At 54.9% G+C, this 14,326-nt stretch overlaps 1 protein-coding gene across 1 annotated transcript in view; it reads right to left on the reverse strand.

Moving 5' to 3' along the window:
• Positions 1-13,823, reverse strand: part of KRBA1 (KRAB-A domain containing 1) — a 28,307-nt gene extending 14,484 nt beyond the window's left edge. Inside the window, exons 1-10 of the mRNA XM_063301880.1 lie at positions 13,556-13,823; positions 8,274-8,436; positions 7,630-7,752; positions 6,916-7,011; positions 6,478-6,612; positions 3,976-4,161; positions 3,516-3,677; positions 3,235-3,372; positions 920-1,120; positions 118-291 (exon numbers count right to left, since the gene is read on the reverse strand). Coding sequence (XP_063157950.1) covers positions 118-291; positions 920-1,120; positions 3,235-3,372; positions 3,516-3,677; positions 3,976-4,161; positions 6,478-6,612; positions 6,916-7,011; positions 7,630-7,752; positions 8,274-8,436; positions 13,556-13,645 — 1,468 coding nt within the window. The 5' untranslated portion in view covers positions 13,646-13,823. The remainder of the gene's footprint in view (positions 1-117; positions 292-919; positions 1,121-3,234; positions 3,373-3,515; positions 3,678-3,975; positions 4,162-6,477; positions 6,613-6,915; positions 7,012-7,629; positions 7,753-8,273; positions 8,437-13,555) is intronic.
• Between the last annotated feature and the right edge of the window lie 503 nt (positions 13,824-14,326).

A 14,326-nucleotide genomic window follows, 5' to 3' on the forward strand; every position in this document is an offset into this window, starting at 1 on the left:
CTCCAAGTAGAAGACATCAGCCAGCACCCAGGGCGGATAGAAGGTGCCAGGGGAGAATCAACGTGCAGGGAAAAGAAGAGGAAGGTGCCCTGGGCGTCAAACTGGATCAAGGCTCACCTTGGATGGGCAGCAAGCTGCTCCCGCCTCCCCTTTGCCCACTCCCAGGGGCCTGCGGCCGGCTCCCTAGGGAAGGCGTGCGGGACGCTTGGTGGCCCGGGCAGGGTTGCAGGACAATCAGCTCCTTCAGGCACTTCAGCAACCCCCGGAGTGGTTTCTCTTCTGCCGTGGCTCCTACGGAAGAGGAAGAACGTGGCACTGCTCAGCTTCAAGGCAGACCAAGTCAGCCTCCCTCCTCTGGAAGAGGTCAAACACCCGTCAGGAGTCCAAGGCAATATCCACGGTCCTTATTGCTACCCCTCCCCTCAGCCTCTGCTTGTTCAGCCTTCCTGCCCTGGCCAGAAAGTGGCAAATGGCCCAGATGCCCAGGGGCAAAGACGAATTGCACACAGAGAAGCAAGTCTAAAGGCTTTGGGTGATACGATATGAAGCCCGCTGTTGACAGGAGGAGGAGGATTCTGGGACGCAGAATTCATCCCTAAGACCTTGTAGGCATCAACTGAGGAAAGGGGGCAACATCTGTTTTGCAGCCAGAGGTCCTGAGCCTGCTCTTCAGCATCTTGACTTGGAAACAGATCGAAGAGCAGGCAATGGAAAGCCCCCTCCTTACTGGGGGCCATTCTCAGTCAAGGGGGCGACTGCAGGCTAAATGGGACAATATTTCCTTCTGGAGAAGGCCGCAGCCCTTGGCCTGCCTCCACTCAAGCACGGGTGTGAGGGCGTTCCTGGCCAGCCTACGGGGCTTGCAAATCGGAGATGAGCGTAATTCCTTTGTCCCCCTCCAAGTGGACAAATTACACACCTGGCACCATCTTTGGTGATGCCCTGCAAGTGCTTTTTGGAGCTCCCCTCTCAGCCACTGCCTTGGGCACTGCCTTTCCCTCCTCAGATCTGCTGCCAGAACAAGCGATGCTTCGCGAAGTGCCCAGTGAAGTGGGTCCATCTGCCTCTCCTTCCCTCCAGGAACTGGGCTGGCCCAGACAGCCCACATCTGCAGGAGGATCTTCGAAACAAAGGGGTTGAGGAATGCACCCCAAGTTAGCTGATGGAGGATGTGAAGGTAATCCTAAAGACAGACTACAGATAGTCCTCAACTTACGACCACAATTGGGACTGGAGCTTCTGTTGCTAAGCAAGGCAGTTGTTAAGTGGGTTGTGCCTGATTTTACAACATTTTTGCCATGGTCATTAAGTGAATCACCATGGTCATTAAGTGAATCCAGCTTCCCCTATTGACTTTGCTTGTCAGAAGCCAGCTGGGAAGATTGCAAATGGTGATCATGTGACCCTGGAATGCTGCAACCTTTGTTAAGTGCGAGCCGGTTGCCAAGTACCTGAATTTTGATCACGTGACCGCAGGGACGCTGCAACAGTTGTAAGTGTGAGGACCAGCCATAAATCACTTTTTTCAGCGCCATTGTAACTTCAAAAGGTCACTAAATGAATGGTTGTAAGTTGAAGACTACCTGTACTAAAACTTGCAGGAAATTACCCCAGCGCCATCTGCAATGGGCAGGGATCAAAATTCAAAATGGCATCTGGTCCCTTGTGATTGAGGCCCACCCTCCTTTTTACGTGTGCCCGTGACACACTTAAGGGCAGGGCTTTGACGGCATGGTGGTGCATTCCATCTTGACTTCTGGCCACCACCACCCCTTGCAGGGGCTCCTGATTATAACATAAAGAGAATTAGGGGTCAATCTCATTAGCAGCCACCATTTCTACCATCACCACCCCCCACCCAAACACACACACGCAACTTCAGCTTTTCCGCTTACAAGCCAGTCTGGCTCGAACCAATAACTCGACAGCCTCCCTTTTTCATGCAGACAGGAGTCCACTCCAAGCCACCTCTTCCTTGGCCCCACACTCAGTGAACAACATTGGATGCTCTTAAAGACTGTGCAGCCCACAATGCCAGGTGACTGTGAACAAAAGCAGCAATGCGCAAGTAGTGCCCTTTCACACTTTTTCTGCATGGTCAAGCAAACCAGCGTCCCAATTCTATTCTCTGAAAAAGCATCTCTATCAGCAGTAATCCAGAGATGCAGCTGACGCTGTCACGAACCAGAAAAGGAGACCATTACGGAAAGATTTCTTTCCCTGCTAGGAGACTCTTGCAAAAAAAGCTTCTGGGGAAAAACTGTGAGTTAAAAGACCATCCCTCTTAGGCAGTTCCAAGGCTGGGCTGTTCCATGCTTCGTTCTGCGAGCAGGGAAGGCTGCTCGAAACAGGCAGGAGACCAAGGAGGCCTTTCAGTCCCCGCAGAATATCTGTGCTCTCTCCGTGACTCTGGGATGGGCCTTTTTGTTCCAGCCGTGCCAGAGGGCAAAGTCCATACAATTCCAGGGCTGCAGAACCAATGCCCAGGCGGGCCAGTTCGACGTCCCTCCATCCACCCTGTGATTTTTTACGTTGTGCCCGTTTCAGAGTCTCTAATAATAATAATGAGTTGGAGGTTCGTTTATCTGAAATGTCTTTATTAGCTAACAACTCCCACATACAGCCTCCTGTTCTCACTACTTGGGGAATAAAATGAACCACTTCCGGGGCCAAAGGCCATCCTTCCCCACAGAGGGTGTGCCTCCTCAATCTCGGTTCTTCCCCTGTGTTACCAACTTTGTCCTCCTGACTCTACCACTTAGTTCCACCTATTGATACAGTGCCTTTTATACTAATTGGAGACCACTGTTCCTCCAGACTTTATTTAAAAAAACAAAACCTTCCCAGTCCTATCAAAAAATTTTATGCAAATTCTGACATCACCTACTCCATGGCAAAACTTTGCCATGCCTCAACATGCGTAACTCAGAGGCAGCCACCAGCATGGGACGGAATGACCACGCACGGTGATAACCGTGCTTGCACTGCAAATTATTTTGTTATGCATTATGTGTGGTATGTTTTGCTTGTATTGTTTTTAGGTGTAAGCTGCCCAGAGTTATTAGGGAGTTGGGCAGCCTCAAAATGTGATTAAATAATTAATGGCTAAATAAGCTTCCGGTCAGTGGCCATCATGAGCAAGACAGGCCTCGAGCCTACGACAAGAAGCATGGCCGTTTTGCAGCTGTTCTTCCATACCTTCCAGGGAGCCCCCTCCAGCCCCCGTCTTGGCTTAATCCAGGTCCCGATCCCTCCGTGCGCTGCATCCGAGAGAGGCGATGGCTGAAACAGGAGCAGCTCCGTCCGGCTGGCCACTGCCTCCTGTCCGGCCTTCTGAGGCCAGGGGCCCCTCTGGGGTTGCGCCTGCCATCCCTGCCAGGGGATTGAACTGACCGTAGCCAAGGAAGCAGGCTGGATAGTGGGTGGCCCCCTTTTGCAGTGGAAGGGGCATCAAACCCACGGGAAGGGCCAGGCGAAGGAGACGGGGCTCCCAGAAGACCCAGCCTCAAGCTCACCGTCCGCGTCCGCAGGGCAGGGCTCCAGCCTTGGGTCCGTTTGCGGGCCGCCCTTCTGCTCTGCCCAGAGACATGGCCGCTGGAAGAAAACTTCATCCTCCCGCTTCAGCCACCCTTCAGCCAGTTTCTCCTCGGCAGCCGGCTCTGTGTTGGTTGCCACGTCTGCACCGGCAAGAAGGAAGGCAAAGCTAGCAAGGGGTGACCGCTCATCGGTCCATTTTCACAAGAAGTGTGAAAACGCAAGCCTCTGATTTGCACAGAACGCCTCACCACGCGGAGTGGATTTTCCAGCTGCTCACTCGACAGAATGGAGGGACGCCTGTCGGTGGACAAAGAGGCCTGTGGGATCCAGCGGCCTGCTTCTGTATGAGCAGGTCTGCGTAAGTTGCCATCTGCCGCTTCGGAAAAGCAGTGCGCCCAAACAGGGCGTCTCACACACCCATCCCAGCCAAGGACCAACCTGCTCCCTTCAGTCCCTGAGCAGCGCGTGGGGTGAAGGTGCCTCGTCTACTGGACTCCAGCCCGTCTCCCTCCATGCCACTGCGAGGGGTCCCGGATCGGCTGGACAGGCTCAGGGGGACCAAGTCTGCCAAGGTGCCTTGCCGGCTAACGGGCAGGAAGCTTTTCGTCTGGACAGCAGGACCACCTGCAAAGACAAAGCAAAAGCTCAAAAATTTCCGCAATTGTCCTTTAAAGCTGCAAGGTGTTTCCACCATTCAGGGAAGTTCAGGCGGAGGGTTCCTAAATTGCAGCAGTGTGTGTGTGTGTGTGTGTGTGTGTGTGTGTGTGGAAGGGGACTAATAACTCCTTCTGATCTGGGAGTAAAGTACAACCAAGATTTAAGGGATGGAGGAGTGAAACTTATTCCCATCTCCCCTTTTGATGATTACAGGTAGTCCTCATTTAATGACCACAATTGGGAACGGTTGCTAAGCGAAGCAGTCATTAACCAAATCTGACCCGATTTTACAACCTTCTCTGCAGTGGTCATTAAGTGAATCACCATGGCATTAAGTGAACCAAGTGGTTGTTAAGCGAATCACACAGTTCCCCATTGATTTTGCTTGCCAAAAGCCGGCCGGGAAGGTAAAAAATGGTGATCACATGACCATGGGATGCTGTGTCAGTCATAAATGTGAGCTGGTTGTCAAGCGCCCGAATCATGATTACGTGACTGCGAGGACGCTGAAATGGTTGTAAGTGTGAGGACCGGTTGTAAGTCGGTTTTTCAGCACCATCTTAAGTCCGAACCATCACTAAACAAATGGTTGTTAAGTGAGGACTATCTGTAACAGTTCAATCCTGTGCTTACCAGCTCTGGAGGAAGATCAATGCAGTTTCCATCCAGGTGGATGTGACCACAGCCTGTTTTCCTTTTCACACAAGCTGCATTTTGGAAACCATGGAGCAAACCCAGGTTCAAGTCCCCCCCAGCCATGGAAGCTCATGGAGCGACTTTGTGCCAGTCCCTGCCAGGGGACTGAACTGATCACAGCCAAGAAGTCCAGCAGGCCCCCTTTTGAAGTGGAAAGGTTGGTCCCTTTATTGATTTGTTTAGATTTTAAAGTTTTCTGCTGTTCTTCTTCAGTAAAACAGCCCAAAGCAGAAGCAGTTCACTTAAAAGCCACCAAACAAGTGCCAACATTAAAAACAATTAAAACAAAAGTGGTAATTCTGCAAAACCTCAGAGCTCAAATCTGGGTGAACAGATAGATTTTAACCTGACGCTGCAGGCTTACAGTGTACAAGACAGGGTGAAACGGCATTCTTTCCTGGCTCTGAGTCCAGGAAATCCCAGGTGACCCTCCCAACTTTCAGGCCTCCAGAGCAGGCTGAGAAACACAACCACTTTGCTTGCGCTCGGCCCTTCCCTTGCACAAGGACGTGGGTGGAAGGGACCCGTCCTGCTGCCCTTACAAAAGAGGGACGCAGCCTCTTTCCCAAGCAAGGGTGGTTGGGAGTTGGCGGCAGAGGCCTTTAAGCCTAACGCCTTTGGCGCCGTGCCTGGCATGCGCTGGAAGGCGTCCTCCTTTCTGTCCTCCCAACCAAATCAAGGACGCTGGCCAGGGAGAAAGCCTCTTGGCAGAGATAACAGCGCCATCCAGATTTCTCTGGCATCAGCAGGTTGCTGCAAGACTTGGGCAGCGCATCTGGCTTAGAGAGGCTGCTCCACCCTTTTTCCCCTGCCTGAGGAATCTGATTACTTTCGTTTGGCTTCACCCCCCTGCCTCTTGCTCATTTCTCTCCTGAAAATGCCACCTCCATCAAACGTTTCACAGCGATCCTCACCCTGATAGCAGGAGGGGAGGCAAGCCATCCAGAATCTCCGTGGGCGTGTGCGCACACTTTCATTTGACCAGAAGATCAGCTCAAAACCTCTGCCTGGCTCCGTGATCCCTGAATGCATCCAGACAACTCAGCTGTACACTTAGTCCTCCCTTTACAACCATTTGTTTAGTGACAGTTTGGACTTACAACTGTGCTGAAAAAAACAACTTACGACTGATTCTCCCACTTACAACCGTCACAGTGTCCCCCTGGTCACATCATCACAATTTGGGCGCTTGGCAACAAGTCTGCATTTATAACCGTCGCAGCATCCCATGGTCATGCTATCACCATTTTTAACCTTCTGGGCTGGCTTCTGGCAGGCAAAATCAATGGGGAACCACGTGATTCACTTAATGACCATGTGGTTCACTTAACGCCCATGGTGAATTGCTTAACAGCCACTGCAAAAAAGGGCATAAAATCGGGTTGGATTTGCTTAATGACCATTTCACTTAGCAACTGAAATTCTGCTCCCAATTGTGGTTGTTAAGCAAGGACTACCTGTAATCCCCGTGGGAACAGCCAAATTGTAGGTCTTCCAAGAGGGAACCTGCCTGGCTAAGATGGGATCTTGGGGGTAGAGGGGAATGGGGCCTGCCAAAAGGCTCAGCCCTGCCGCCAAGGCACTCACCGTGCCCTCTGCCTTCACTACTCCTGGCAGGTGTGGCTTGGTCCAGGCGTGCATTTGTGTGTCCACAGAGGAACTCTGGGATTTCATTTACCAGCTGCATGAGAGCACACAGGTGGTGGCTGCTTTGATCCCCACCTGTGGAGGAAACAGAGACCTAGGAGGAAGGCCAGAGCAGGTGGGAAAAAGGAGTCCACCCAAAATATGGTCACAGAGCTGGCCAGCTCTGAGCCAAAATTACAGAGGAAGTGACCTGACCCTTAATCCTTGGCTCTCCAACCCTGTGTTCCCCAAATGTATTGCAACTGCACCTCCCAGAATCCTCACCCAGAATGGCCCAAGGCTTTGAATGGTGGGCATCCCAGTCCCCACACATCTGGAGGGTACTGGCTTGAGAAGGCTGGCGGAGAGAAACTCGCCCTGACCCTTTCCCACTCCTACCCTCCCCATTGCCCAACGCGGTCAGGTGCTCCTCTGCCTTGTCCTGCTCCAGCTTCCGCGGTCCTCCCATGTCCTCTGACAAAGGGGGCTTTTCACCTGGGGGTGAGAGAGAGAGAGACAACCGACAGCCTAAGGATGTACTGGCTCTGCACATTTAACCAATGCTCTTGTAAAGTCAGGAGGTTGACCTTGGCAGAGATAGGCCAGATCCGGTCCCAAAGGAGATATACACGACTCATACAGGCACCTCCTATTTCACATGAGTATAAAGTGGGGGAGCACAGTCAACCTTGCAAGATTTTGTCACTACAGCCAATATCAATGAAGGTGGTTTGGGCCTTCTTGTAGAGTGGATTTCTTGGTTTGGTCTCAATAGGGGGGCTAACCGTTATCTTCCACCCCATGAAAAAGGACAAAGGCGGCTTTTGAGGGGCAAGACCCAAGGAAACAATTCACCTCCACCCCCACTCCTAGCTCAGACGAGTGAGTAAGACAGCGTAACATGGCCTGAATATACAGGCACCAACCTCTCCTTGCCCTGGACCCTTGTTTGGACAGTCCCTATGATGACAAAAGGTGGACTTTGTTGGATGAAGAACGGCTGGGCAGTTTAAGCCCCCAGTCACTCACACACACACACAGACACATCATGGGACCCTGTCTGCACCCGCCCTATGTCACTAGCCTGTCCCACTGCAGAAAGGGGCTTCTTACAATGGGCTTTGTCCCCTCCCACAGCAAAAGGCAGCCTTCTTCCCCAGCTGGGACTGGGGCTATCAGCGGTCCCTTCTGGCTGGCAGACCAAGGAGGAAACGTCCAGCGCGGGGACAGAATGACCTGTGCAGCAATCAGACACAAAAGGGAAAAACTTGCAAAAAGAGGACCAAAACCCATTGTGGGAAGACTCCCAAGCAAAACAGTGCATCCAGCAGCCTGAAATGCCCAGGAAGGATTTGGGTCTGATGTCGGGGGCCTGAACCCCCACCAACTCAAAATCCGGGCCCCAAAACAAGCAGGGTGAAGAAATGCCCCAACCTTTGCTCTCCGAGGAAGAGAGGCAGCAACTTCAAGCAGAGAGAGGGTAAGGTGGACGGAGGACCCGGTCCCCTGCTTGGACTTCCCCTCCCTCCTCTGTGATGTTTCTTTCTGAGAAGATCCACAGCAGGGGCAGTTGAACCCGCTTCCTTTCCCCAGGGGCCACAGCGCAGAGCAGGTCCCCCACAGCCTCTCCTAATTCCCAGGAGACCTCCTGCCACCAGCATGACCAAGCAAGGTCCTCCAGGTCACCCCAGGGCGGCTTCTCCAGGACCCCCACCCAAGATGAGGACAAAGGGAAAAGTGGGACCCCGGGGCCTCACCCAGCGAAAGCAGCAAAGAGCACATCTCCAGCATCACTTCCTGGTGCAGGTCCTTCTGGCTGCCCTCCAGCAGGGACCACTCCTCCGCTGAGAAGCCCACGGCCACGTCCTCGAAAGTCACCCGGTCTGGTGTGCCGGCTGCGGGAAGGGCCTCTCTCGGTGCCTGCACCGGAGCAAGAGACGCGGCCTGAGCAGGGCTGGCCCACCGCCCAGCTCCCCTTCACGGAGTTCCGGCAGCGAGGCCCGTCCTGGCTGGCTGCACCTGGGCAAGGCTTCCCTGGGCCTGACGCTGGGCACGCCACCCGACTCCCAGGGACCCCGGGCAGTAAAAGCGCTGGAAAAAATAACAGCAGGACAGAACCACAATAGGACAGGAGGGAAAGGGGGCAAAACCAGGGGTAACAAGGAGGAGACCCCCCCGCCCCCCCAAAGGCCTGGGCAAAGAGCCAGCTCTTCAGGGCGCCTCCCCACAACAGCAGGGGGGGCCATCTGGATCTCGGGGGGGCACCTTGTTCCAAGGGGCAGGTACTGCTACAGAGAAGGTGCGCTTTCGGGATCCTGAGAGATGACATTGTCAAATCAAAGGAAGCCGGGGCATGCCAACCCTGCAGGATCGAATCGGCCCAGCAGATGCTGCGGGAGACAGGCCTGTGCCGTGCAGGGCTTCATAGGGAGTGATCAGCAGAGGGGATACAGGGGCATGCCAAGGCATGCCCATCACTGCCCATGCCGCTGCATTCTGGACCAGCTGAAGCCTTCAGGTAGTTTAAAGGACAGCCCCACATAGAGCACATTGCAGGAGTCAAGCCATGAGGTGACCAGGGCATGAGTGACTGTCTGAAGGGCCCCTGATCGAGGAAAGTGGACTTGAAATGTTGAAATCCGATTTGATGTCTTCTTTCCTTCTCAATAATATCCCAGTTTATGATTTCTTGAAATGCCCATTCAAATCCACACACGCACACACACTCAAAGGAGATGTTCAGTTCCTTTTTAATCAAAATGAAGGGGAAAACAGGATTTCCTCAAAATACCATGTTTGGAAAAAAGTATATGAAGAGCCGGGAAAAAGTTAATCTGCACTGTAGCTTCTTGATAGGGTTGTTGTTTTTTTAAGCTAAAGGAAACATAAGGATGCAACAGAGCATTATAAACGTTGATTTTTTTCAACCAAGATTTTTTTCACATTCTAATTTGAGAGGGGTTTAAATGTGACCCAGCCTTTGAAGCCAGGAGTCAGGGGGGGAAGAGGAGCAAGCAGACCATGAAGCTAAATTTTTGCAAGCCCCTTTATATTGAAACAGAAACTTTCACCAGGCACCTTTGTAGACGCTGTGGGAGGAGAGCCAAGTCAGTCCACGGTAGCCCAAAATTAGGAGTTCTTTGGAACAGGGGTCATCCAAGGGAGCTGACCGGAAAAGATTCAGGGTAGACCAAAGCAAGCACCTTCTTCTGGCCTGTGGGATTCCACAAGGCTTGGGGTGGCCCTGAATGCCTGGCAGCAGGTCCATCACGTCCTGTCCGTCCTGAGAGACCCATGGCTACTGCCAGTTTGGGGTAGAGGCCTCCAAAACTGGGTGGACAAAAGTGATGGGAGGGGTCAGGTCAGCATTTCCTGCCTCTTAGCACCAAACCAGCTTCTGATTAGCCACCATGGAAAATAAAAAGCCGGACCTCGTGGACCTTGGCCTCCTTCTGTTCTTGTGGTTCTCCACCATCCTCCTTGTTAACCACACCAAGGTCAGCCATGGAGTTTTCAGCTTGTCCTCACAGGAAGAGCCCTCGCAAGCTGAGGAGGGTCCAGACATTCACTTGCCCAAACCTCCATCCAGCAGCACCACCCAGACTTTGAAAAGGGGGGGTGGGGGGCAGGGAGGCGAGATCGGTCCTCTGGCTCTTTCGAACAAGCAAAACATGCCAAACCCACCAAGCAACGGTCAGATGCAGACGGTGAACAATCTCAGCGGAAACGGAAGCAACACTGTCCCAATTCCCCAGATGAACCACGGTGACAAAGATGGAGGGCAAGACATTGAAATTAACCCCTCAGCAATCCTGGGGCCAAGCCACTGAATAAATTCCATTTGTTGTTGTTTATTCGTTTAGTCGCTTCCGACTCTTCGTGACTTCATGGACCAGCCCACGCCAGAGCTTCCTGTCGGTCGTCAACACCCCCAGCTCCCCCAGGGACGAGTCCGTCACCTCTAGAATATCATCCATCCATCTTGCCCTTGGTCGGCCCCTCTTCCTTTTGCCTTCCACTCTCCCTAGCATCAGCATCTTCTCCAGGGTTTCCAAAGCAAATTCCATTTGCTTCCAAAAAAAAAGACCCCAGAACAATGAACTGTGACTTTTCAATGCTCTCTCTGCCATCCCAGGATTTTTAACATGATGGCCTATCAAAAACTGCTAGGGCAGGTCTCTGGTGATTGATCCATAACAGAAAGTTACGGCAAAAACGTCTTGCAGAATAGAGGCTCTGGAGACTTAATAATTAAAAAAAAAAAAACTAGCGTGCACCGAGGAGGAAGCAACCATTCCAGGAAAAACAAGGCTAAGAAAAGTATTGGGTGTGGGGAGGCTTTTGCCTTTCACGACGCTGGGCAGAGACAAAAATTTTGGCTCAGGCAGACTTGCCGCGGGAATCAGAAGAGCCCCGATGCCTCTCCCGGCCGGTGGGTCAAGGCATCCTGGTTCACCAAGGTGTCGTCTTCCTTGCCCGCATTCCCCCTTGGAATGCCCTGAGTTTCCTTGGAAGCCCTTTCCTCTCATCAGCAGAGAAGGGATTCACGCCGTAGGGAGGGGAGCATGCGTGGGGGCTGAACCCACACCACCTTCGGCTCCCCACTCTAGCCTGATTTTGGCTGAGATGCTGGATGGGCCCAGGCGTCCTGGATTGCCAACCATCTTCTATGGCTTCGGGCGACCTCTGAGCCCAGTGTGTTGGCGCTGACTCAACTGGTCATGGCTTCGCAAGATGGGTAGACTCAGTTGCGTGAACTCATATATATATATACGTATACATATACACACCACAGAAAGTGTGTTTGGCACCAAAAATGGACCCTCCAGAGCTGGGAGAGCCTGTCTCCAGAGCTCAGTCTCCTGCTGAGAAAGGCCCTTGTGCAGGAGAGCCAACGTTTTCTCCTGGCCTCAGGGTTGGGACTGCAGGACAGGTGTTTCATGTGTTCTCTGCTTCAAGGAGCTTCATTGCTGGAATCGTGGGGTGGTATATAAACAAACGCAATGAATACAATTATTAAATAAGGGTGAAGTGAACGGCATCGCGGGCTCAGAGAAGGAAAACCAGGGAAAACCCCTTCCCAGCTCAGCAGCAAAGAGTGCTGAAGCCACGTGAAGAGCCATCAAATGAAACCCAGCAGGCACCCGACCAACTGTACTGGTGCACCAAACAGGTGTTCGGGGCAACAGCAGCTGCACCCAGAATCTCCCAGATTACTTGACCCGTTACTTAAGTCCCAAATGTCCAGGAACGCCCCTTTGGAGGAGCTCAGAGCTTGTTATCTGCCTAATTCCTCATTCTTCCTTTGGGACTGTGGGCACAGGATGGCATCATCTCCGGAGGAGACAGAGGAATTGTTTCCAGAGCTTAGCCTTGTTGCTTTTGTTGCTCCGCCAGCAAATTAATAGTCTCATAGTACCACGACAATTTTAAGAATTGCAATCCTGAGAGATCTGGAGGGCACAGGTTGGGGAAGGCTTAGTGGGCCTGTCACAGAAAAGAGGGAAGAGACTTGACCTCACTCTAAATTCCAAGGCCAAGGAGGCAGAAAGGAGAAACGCTCAACAGGATGCCAAAGTCCCGAGACAGAATCCCTGTTCCTGGAATGCATCTCACCCAAGGCATCCAAAAAAAAATATATGGGGAAAAAAAAGTATATAATCCTAATTCTTGATCACACTGCCGAAAGTGCAACATCTAAGTCTAACTGTTTGCTTCAACAGTCATTCTGCTAGTTAACTTTTCTCGGTTCTCCTCAGTTGTCCATCCGTGAAATGGCTACAATAAACGCCCTACTGCTGCACTGGATTCATTATGCAGCTTGTCAAGTTCCTGACAAATTAAAAGGATGCTAAAACACCACAGAGGCAACCATGAGGAAGAGGCCAAACACCCAGAGACCCAGCAGACTCTTGTTTAAGAGCTCCAGGAGGGCGCCACAGAGCTGGGTGGAAAACTGCAGCCTGACGGTTCTGATCTGGCTAATATTCACACAACCAAATCAGTCGCATTTTGAACCCAGTTTGGAAACAAGGAGGCTTGGTGGGAACAACTTATGCAAATTTCCTCAGAAACACAATTGTATATAATCAAACAAATTAAACAAGCCACTTAAAATATTCCCTCACGCAGGCACACGCACACAGCACCTTCTCTCGGAGAGACGGGGCAGCTTCCTGAAATGACCAAACAGAACAGCAAGACACGCCAGAAGCCTGGGATCGGGAAGGCTTGTCTCTGGAGTAAGGGCGAATGCGCGGCTTCTGAGGAAATCTAGCCTGGGGAGTGATATCCCTCTCCTGGGTGCTGCCTGGACCCGGCCGGATCCCTCCTGACCTCTTTTGCCCTGCAGGATCCGGAGCACTTAAGAGGCTGGCCCCGGCGCTGAGCACAACCCCTGGAGACAGGCAGGACCAGCCAACGCAGCCTTCTGGGCAGCAACAAGACCCGGCTGGCCCACCTTCTTCCACTCTGGGACGCTGCATCCCAGTCCAGTCTGCTGGGGGCTTTTCTGGTGGTCTTCCATCCAAGCGCCCTCAGCCCGGCCGGCCAGGAGCTCCCCACGCCTGCGCTGGCTCTCCCCCGGGCGCCTCCGGCCAAGTGGGGGCAGCAAGAACGGGGGGAAGACCGCCGAGCCCGGTCGACCCCCGCCCCCCCCGAGAGCAGGGCGCCCGGCAAGGCCACGGGGCTGGATCCGCGCGGGCGTCCTGGCGGGCCTCCGTCCGACGGCCACGGGACAGGGTGGCACCCTAAAGGGCGGCGCGGCGAGGCGAGGCTCCCCGAGGTCCAAGCACCGCGCCGCTGCCCGCCCGGCGCTCCCTCCACGGCCGGCGGCCCAAGGACCCCCTCGCCCCCGGCCCCGGCCCCGCCCGCGCCGCGCCGGACCGCGGAGCCACGTCCGACCCCAAAGCAGCCTCGCCCGCCCGGGCTGGCCGAGGAGGAGGGCGGCGGCGCGGGAGAGGCGTCCGTGCCAGGGGCCGGCGCCGCTCGCCTCTCCTCCCCGGGCAGGCGCGGGGGTCCCGGGGCGCAAGCAGCGTACCCGGCGCGCAGCCTCCAGCGCCGTCGCCTCGCCTCCACCCGCCCCGGCGGGGGCCTCCGCCGGCGACGCCCGGCCGGGCCCCGGGCCCATCCTGCCCCGGCGCCCGCGGAGGCTCCGCGCTACGCCCGGCCAGGGGAGCCGCGGGACGCGCGGGCAGCCGGGCGGGCGCGACTCAGCCGCCGGCTGGAAGGGTCCGCGGAAGCGCTTCGCGCGGCCGGCCGCCCGCCGCACGGCCTGCCTGGGAGCCGTAGTTCCTCGGCGATGCTGCTCCGCGGCCCCCCCGGCGAGGAAAACTACGACTCCCAGCGGCCTCCGCGGGAAGACGCCCGCCCGCTCGCCCGCCTGGCCAGACTCGGCTTCGCCCGGGCTCCGGCCAGGGGCGGCGCGGCGCTGCGCTGGGCAGGCGGTGGCGGCGGCGGCAGCTGCACGTGGCTCCGGGCCAGGGCTGCGACCGAACAGCGGGGGGGGCGGGGAGGGGGGCGCCTTCTCTTCCCAGTCGGGGCGCTTCGCTCCAGAAGGGCGGGGGGCGCCGATGGGGGGGGCTGCTCGCGTTCAACGCCGCGCATCGGCTTATTCCCCCGAGAGCTGCGCAGGGCCGCCCCCGGCTCTCCTTCCAGCTCGCCCAATCTCTTCCCCCAGCTCGGCCCCGCGGGGCCCAGGACGCCGCCTCGTCTGCGGCAGAGGAGGCACCCGAACCCGGCCTCCCCACCGCAAGGCCGAGCTCTGGCTTCGCCGGCCCAACGGCGCCGGTCCTTCTTCCACTCTTCCAGC

The sequence above is a fragment of the Candoia aspera genome, chromosome 4 (genome assembly GCF_035149785.1).
Source record: "Candoia aspera isolate rCanAsp1 chromosome 4, rCanAsp1.hap2, whole genome shotgun sequence".
Taxonomy (NCBI): Eukaryota; Metazoa; Chordata; class Lepidosauria; order Squamata; family Boidae; genus Candoia; species Candoia aspera.